The sequence below is a fragment of the Myotis nattereri genome, assembly GCF_964212035.1.
Source record: "Myotis nattereri genome assembly, chromosome: 9".
NCBI lineage: Eukaryota > Metazoa > Chordata > Mammalia > Chiroptera > Vespertilionidae > Myotis > Myotis nattereri.
The window spans coordinates 41,397,746-41,405,981 of NC_138084.1; the positions used below are offsets into that span (position 1 = coordinate 41,397,746).

Here is an 8,236-nt window from a genome sequence, read left to right on the forward strand (position 1 = left end):
GCTCACATGGCCTCTTTCCTTGACTGTGCCCTTGTTCTAGGCCCTTGGTAGCTGGTTGATCTCAGCAAAAGTAGCCCTCCCTGGTCTACTCACCCTTCATCCCATTTGTGCCAACTCCCTTACTGCTCCCTGTGTACTCCTGGTCTACCCCTACTACCACTGGCCCAGTGTGCTCTCACCTCTCAGTGTGATGCTCAGTTCATTTTCTGTAGGCTTCAGAGAATGCTGGTACAGTTTCCCCCTCAGCGAGAGGAGGGCAGGAAAGACGGAGGTGAAAAGGAAAGATCTGGCTATATCCTCACAATCAGCTAGTCTTCTCCCCAAAGGAAAAAAAACAACAGCAGGTTCTCTCCATGAAGAATATCCTTAAAAGGCCCCATGATGGGCCTGGTTTCTTCTCTGGGGATGACTCTAGGGAACTTCTCCATGCCAGTCTCCAGTCTTTTGGGGTTCTGGCCCCTGGATTTCTAAAGACCCTACTCCCTCGCCATTATGTGGCATTCAATCATGTGTCCCTTGAGGCAGAGTGTAGTCTGGTTTCAGTAATTACTTTGCCTCTCACCACCCTTGTCTTCCTCCCCTGTAAAACCTACTGAGAAATGGAGTCTCCTTAGAATATGCAAACAAATGCCTGCTGTGTGTGTTTGGGGGTTTTTTTGTTTGTTTTTAATTTATGATTTATTAAAGTATAGCTGATATACAATATTATATTAATTCCAGTATACAGCACAGTGAGTTGACATTTATATACCTTATGCTGTGAACACCACAATAAGTCTAGTAACCACCTGTCACCCAAGTCATTACAATATTATTTCTTCTTACCCTTTTTTATAGAACTTTTCAATACCTATTTTTTATATATTATTTTTAAATGAGCACTAGAAATTCCATGAGAACAAGGACTTAATCTTCTTTCTTCACTACTACATTCCTAGTACTTAGAGAAATGTTGGCACATCAGTAATATTCTGTTGAGTAAATATTGTTGGTTGAGCAAAAATCTGCCCAATGGTATCACAAGTTAACAATGAGTAGCCATGCATAGCCCCGAGCCCCATCAAGATAACAGAGATCCTAGGTTTGGCTCTAAGCACTGTGGTAATGGAAGAAAATTTTAAGAGTCATCTCATTTATTTGCTATTGTCACTTATTCCCTCTATTCGAATCTGTTGTATCTCTGGAAGGTCTAAATGGGGGATGGCCAAAACTCAGCACTCCTAAAATTTAATTATTATAGTACCATTCCTCCATGCTCTCCAGGGAATCTATGTGCTTAAAAAACAAAGCTTCCACCTTCCTCTCTATCATCCAAGCCATGCCATCCTCCACGAGTTCTTCCCGCCATCACCTGCATGCACTGAAAGCTCTCGAATACAAGAAACTTCTCTATTATTTGTATCTCCAAGACAGGGCCAGATACATATTAAGTCACCAATATATGTTTGTTGACTTACTGGTTATCTGAAATCAAGCTTGTCTGCCTGGCCTACATTTGATCAAAATCCCATCTGCTTATTCAACAGCTTTCTCCCAAAACCTAACATCATCATGACCTTTGAAGCATTATCAGAGAGATGAATTCACCTGGTGTCTGCCTTTACAAAGCCCCTTGTGTAGAAAGCTAACTGAAAGATAACATACTGAGAGTAACAACAAAAATCTATTGAAGACTTGCTATGTTCCAGGCACTGTATTAAAGATCTTATATGTCATATCTCATGACAACCCTCCCCATTTTGTAGGTAGGAAACAAGAGGCTAAGAGCTGTTACTTAACCCACCTAAGGTCATACCAATAAGATTTAAAGTGGGCAGTATCACAAAAACAGTATCTGATAAGATGCTGTGTGGACAAGAGAAGAGAGAGAACATGTGATGGTGACTCAGAGTATCAGAGAAGACTCATGAAAGTGCTAACTTTGAACTGGGCTTTAATGGTTCCAAGAACATGCCCATAATCTCTTTCCTACCATGTTTTACACATGTTGTCTTCTGTCCCTTGTGTGCCCCTTCCTCCAAGCTCACCTTAAACTTCTAAACCCTAAATTCTCAACAGACTTTTATAGAGCTAACCACTTCCCTTCTTAACGCACCTTTGTGTCTTTTTTGTATTGTTACAGAAAAAAACGGACCAGAACCAAACAATGCTCTGAGAGTTTGGAGTTACACTTTTATTCACCGCGGCGGGCTCAGGGAAATGAATCCAAATCTAAGCAAAGTTACAAGCAGAACTTCCCTTTTTATAAAAGAGCCAGCCCTTTGTGTGCTTGCTGGCGGCGGCCTTGAAAACTATACAGTTCTATCCAATTAAAAAATGCACCTGGCATGGCATTGGGTGTATCTAGTCTCTGGCCTACAAGGTCAGATAGCTAAGTTTATCTCCTCCATTATTCAAGCAGGCTAGAAAGCAAAGTTACTTTTTCAGAATAAGAGGCCATCCAAAGAATAGCAGAGGATTCCAAACAGTAGTTTTACAGAATAGGGGTTTTCCTTCACAGTATCATTGAATTGTAATTAATTTGCATCTGTCTGCCTGTCCTCCAAACCAGGCTGTGACCTCCTTAAGAACAGTGGCATCACCCTTCAACTCTATGCCCTAACATCTAGCATATTCCTTGCATATAACAGATGTTCAATCAGTGATCATTGAATTAGATAAAATAAAAATTCTGCTTTTTATTGAGAGGTTAGCATAGACCAGGCAACATGGTAAATGCCTTGCATATATCATCTCATTTAATATTCATTGCCTCTCCTTTTATAGATGAAGAACTAACATTCAGAGAAGTAGCTTGCCCAAAAGAAACAGAAAAGCAAATATTTTTGACAGAGGGGAGGGGATAGGGGGAAAAAAGCAAAATATTCTAAACGGTGTTTCTATGCCAAAAAGCCTTTAGAATTATTTGTGCTCTCCACCTTCCTCCTTCTTAGCCACATTGAACTTTTAGGGTAAATCTTCTCTGCTATCCTATCTTTCCTGCCTATCCTATCATGGCCCAAATTTCCTAGTTTCAATTTTCTACCTCTTTCCACCATCCCAGAGGTCCTTTTATTGATTTTATCCCCAGGGAATGTTTACTCTCAGCTAGGGCTCTAATCACAGGATAAGTACTCCAGCTCTCTTGGTCCCCACACTCTAAACCCTGCAGTACCTAAGACTCCACTACCACTCCCAGCCCCAGACCTGGTAAGTCTGTCTGTCTCTTCAACCCTATCATAGGCGCACTATGATCAGACCAAAGACCTGATGCCACTAAGATAACCTTCTCACAGAGGTGGTCTCCACTTCAGATAAAAGGGACTTACAAGTGAATCATACTTTTTGATCACTGTTATGTGCTATGTGGTGCCATTGCTCTTCAGATACCTATCTCCTAGAATAATTCCTCATGGTAGCCCCTACAGTAGGAATTAATCTCTCCAGGTCACAGATGAGGAAGCAGGTTGAGAGAGGTTAGGTGACTTGACTGAGATCATATAGCTGGTGAGTTAGTAAAGCTGGGATTTGAATCAGGCTGCCCTTCATCTTCCATAAATGAGTGTTGAGCTCTTGGTAGGTAGCTTCCAGATGCTCAGGAGCAGCTCCATTGATGAAGAACATGCTCCTTTCCAGGTACTTGAGCTCCTATTCTTATATACAGTGGTGGCAAATGTAGGTTTACAGTTGTAAGTACACAAAACACAGAGTTTATTCTTGTATTATTATTTATTAATATTATTAACCTACTTTTGCCTTGTATTTTAAGTAAGGCTTTTATTACACCAAATGCTAAGTTAATTCAGAACAAAGAGAGGTGAAGGGTATAAAAGTAGTTATTCTGGACAAGTCGTCTGGAAGAGGCTGGAGTCTCTCCTTGCCTGATCTCCAGAGGGGGTGAATCAGAAGAAAACAGCAGTGGGGTGTAGCAGAAGAGGGTTCACAGGCAGAAGAGGGTTCACAGGAAGCTGGAAGAGTCTCTAGTGATTCACCTTTACTATGGAGAGGTTTCTGTAGCCATGTCAGTCACCTTCCAGCCCACAGCTCAGAGATCATTGAATTAAACAGAAGTGGCAAGGGTTCCTTTGAACACTTGTGATGATAGCCCATCTCCTACCTTGCATCATTTCCCAGTGCCCTACAATATTCTTCTCCCAGACATTTTTTCATGAGCTCTAACTCAAATATAAGTGAGAGGGCCAGGAAGTGAGATCCTCAAGGCCTTCACCTTGGCCTTGATCTCTTTCCTGGAATATTAGAACACTATGCTCAACATATGCTTTTCCAACTTCATTTTCTCCATTTGTGCAAATGGGACTGAGGCAAGATGAACTTTAAGGTCATTTTGTTGGGTAACTACAGAGATAGAATAAAAGTTTTTTGAGTGGCAGCTCAGGGACTGAGGAAACTTGATTCAATTATTTAAAGGCTAAATGGGAGAAGAAAAGAGAAAGAAGAAAGCAAAGCTGTCTCATTTATGGCTGGATTATTCAGCTCTCCATTTTCTCCACACCAAAGAAAGAGCACTAAAGCATGGACACTCCTAAAACTATTTATTACCTAAGTGTATCTGCCTTCTGAGTACAGCTTTGTTCATGCATTTTGCACAGAAATGTATGTAGACAATCACATGCTTAATCGAACACATAGTGTGCTCATTCATAGAATGGACCGTTTTTACATATATTATTTCTCAAGATCCCCACATCCTACTCAGTTTTTCTTTTCTTGACCCTTTGGCCACCACCAAAGCTAAAATCCCCTCAGGATATGTTTGGGCCCAGGCTGAATGATGGAAACTCAGGAAGGGAAATAGCACAGAAGAGAAAATAGGAAACACATGGAAGACAGAATGATGAGACAAAAAGGGACAGGTGACTTGTTCAATATTACAAGCCATAGTTGGCACTGAGATGGAAAAGCAGGCATCCTGGTCCGAGCTCCTTCCTTTCTTCCTGCCTCTATCTCTCTGGGTATGAATATGTGATGCAAGGGTTTGCAAGGAGTATTGCAGCTTAAGGTAAAGGATACAAATGGGCCGTCTCCAGAGGGACCAATTAGTCAGCTATCTGTGTCCCAACTAGCAACTAGAACACAGTCACATTTCATTCTATTAGAAACCAGTGTAAGAAAGGTCCATTTCTCTCTCTCTCTCTCTCTCTCTCTCTCTCTCTCTCTCTCTCTTCTCTTCTCTTCTCTTCTCTCTCTTATGTCTATTTCTTATTTTTTCTTTCCTCTTCATCCTCATCTCCTCTCCCCTCTAATGTCCCCTTCTTAAATTTTCTTACTAATCTCCCCTCTTTTTCAAATTCCCAATCACTGGCTGTCTAGTGGATAAGAGAAAAACGAGAAAGTACATGTAGGTGAAGGAAGATCAGGGGATATAGAGAATATAGATAATGGACAAATAGAAGAGGTGGGGATGTGTAGAAACTCAGTACTATCATTTGACCAAAGTTAGTCTCCATATTTGCTTACAGTGAGTGGTTCTGCTCCCAATTATTAAAATTCGCTTATCTCCTCTTTTTTTCATGTACCTTTGATTTCTATAAGAAAGGATACTTCATATGCAATCATCTCTTAATAACTTTATCAAATTACATATTATGGCCAAATCAGCCTGACACCTAACATAGGCCAATTCTGCATGACCTCACCTGGTTCTACCAGCATCCATACTGGACACCTAAGGCAAGAATGGAATCCTAGTACTAACATGAGCCTAGGAATCTTATGGCTGTAGCAGGCTACAAGAGACTCAACTCCTCAACATGTGCTTTGCTGTTCCTGGTCAGAATCCAGGTTCTGAGCCTCATCTATGAGTAACCATGGGCTCAGTGACTTGAAAAACCCATCCAAAATCTCCCTGTTTTCCTTTCTCTTCTCTTCAGTTCTGATCTTTCCATCTTGAAAAGTAGCCACATTTTAGTCTTTCATCCAATCTTCCTGAAGTTTGATAATTACAGTACCCTTACATTGCCAGATGATTCAGAAGAAAATAAAGGCAGAAGAGGATTCACAGGAGAAAGAAGAAAGCTCTAAGAGTTCCTAGCCCTCATCTTTACCACGGAGAGGATTCTACAACCATGACATCACTGAATTAGACACAAATGTAAAGGACTCCCTAGAGCCCTAGTAAAGATAACTTCCCTTCCTGCCTTGCATCATTTCCCACTGCTCTACAATCTTCTCATCCTGGATGTTTTTCATGCGGTATAATTCAAATATTTCCTGCTACTATTTCCGTTTCAGCCACAGCATAAAAATAAATCCCAATACCTTCATCTGTCAAGACTTCCTATGGCTAAGAGTAAGACAGTAGGGTCTTCTACACTACCCAACCTTAACCTGGCCATGCAATTCACAAACCACAGCCATCAGAACCCAAACTCCTTCCTGCTCGTGGGAATTCCTGGCCTGGAGGCATCCCACTTTTGGATTGCATTTCCCTTCTGCTCCATGTATACCCTGGCAGTGCTCGGCAACATGATGTTGCTGCTGGTGGTACGCTCAGAGCCTGCACTGCACCAGCCCATGTACCTGTTCCTATGCATGCTGTCCATCATTGATCTGGTGCTCTGCACTTCCACTGTGCCCAAGCTCCTTGCACTTTTTTGGGCAAATGCTGCTGAGATTGCCTTTGAAGCCTGTGCTGCTCAGATGTTCTTTATCCATGGCTTCTCAGCTGTAGAATCTGGTATCCTGCTAGCAATGGCCTTTGACCGTTACTTGGCCATCTGCCGACCACTGCACTATGGGTCATTACTGCCACCAGAGGCTGTGGGCAAGCTGGGGGCTGCTGCTGTGTTTCGTGGCTTGGGGCTCATGACTCCACTCACCTGCTTGCTGGCAAGGCTGAGCTACTGTAGCCGAGTGGTGGCCCACTCCTACTGTGAACACATGGCTGTGGTGAAGCTGGCTTGTGGGGGCACAAAGCCAAACAACATCTATGGCATCACTGCTGCCACTCTGGTGGTGGGCACTGACTCCATCTGCATTGCTGTCTCCTATGCACTCATCCTCCGGGCTGTGCTAGGCCTCTCCTCTAAGGAGGCAAGAGCTAAGACCTTTGGCACCTGTGGCTCCCACCTTGGTGTCATTCTTCTCTTCTATACACCGGGGCTCTTCTCATTCTACACACAGCGCTTTGGCCAGCATGTGCCCCAGCACGTCCACATCCTCCTGGCTGACCTCTACCTTGTTGTGCCACCCATGCTCAACCCCATCATCTATGGCATGAAGACCAAACAGATCCGGGATGGGACTCTCCGACTGCTGAAGTGGGGCACTGCACAGTCATAAAGTCTTCAACCCCACCCTGGAACCCTAGCCTCTTCCCTTAATCCTTGGGAAAAATGTTTAAGAGACCAGTGAAACTTAAATGTCAAACTCTGTCTTCCTAGCACAAGAAATTGTTGATATCAAGGATGTTACTCTAAATAAAGCTATTGTTCAGTGACTTTTTTTAGTTGCAGTCTTCATGGCCTTTTAATACAAGAAGAATTACACCTTGTGGCCAGGATCATTGCACTCTCTCCTCCTTTCATTTTGGTCCAGCTGATCCATTATAACATGTTCTGTTCTGTTCTCATCTCTTCAAGCCCACCTGTTCTCCTCATCTGAGGGTCAATTTCAGGATCTTCTGGGTTTTTTGGTCCTTTCTGACACCTGCTCTTTAAGCATTCTTCCAGCAGGATTAGGGGTCTAAGTTTTTCTCAGGACATCACTTTTCTCTATTTTGTAACTACAGTTGTCCTAGGACCAACATTATATCCTATTGAGAAAAGTGATTAGATAGGCTTAAACAAGTTATTGCTACTAATAAATTCTTTGAAGCAATGGGTAGCAATGAGTAAGATGACTTACCTAGGCCATCTCAAAATCATAAAGCAGATACTAAAGGTCCTGGTGACAAGAATCAGAAGAATGTCCTTGTGCACTAGGCTAGGACAACCTACATTCAGTTTTGCCAAGAAATGGAGACAGTTGCGAAAGTCATAAGAGTGGTATACAGAGTTCTGACCCACCCTAGAATACAAGGTCAGAAGAGGAAAAGACAACAAAAGGGAAAAACTTATTAACTAAAAATCTGTGTAGAAATTTTATTATGTTGATACAATGTTTCTCAACTGAGGTTCACGGATCTCTGGTTTTCTCTGTACAGGAAAACTAAGAAGCACACCATACAAACAAAGTCTGGAATTTTCTTTGCATGTGAGTTATTTTCTCTAGAGCCGGGTATTGTACTTCTCCACTT

At 42.3% G+C, this 8,236-nt stretch overlaps 1 protein-coding gene across 1 annotated transcript; it reads left to right on the forward strand.

Annotated features, from left to right (window-relative positions):
- Positions 1-6,279: 6,279 nt before the first annotated feature.
- On the forward strand, positions 6,280-7,281 carry LOC308524051 (olfactory receptor 52P1-like; the record flags this gene model as incomplete). Its single annotated transcript, XM_081098205.1, has 1 exon — positions 6,280-7,281. The coding sequence occupies one exon, from the start codon at positions 6,280-6,282 to the stop codon at positions 7,279-7,281; it is 1,002 nt and encodes a 333-aa protein (XP_080954331.1).
- Between the last annotated feature and the right edge of the window lie 955 nt (positions 7,282-8,236).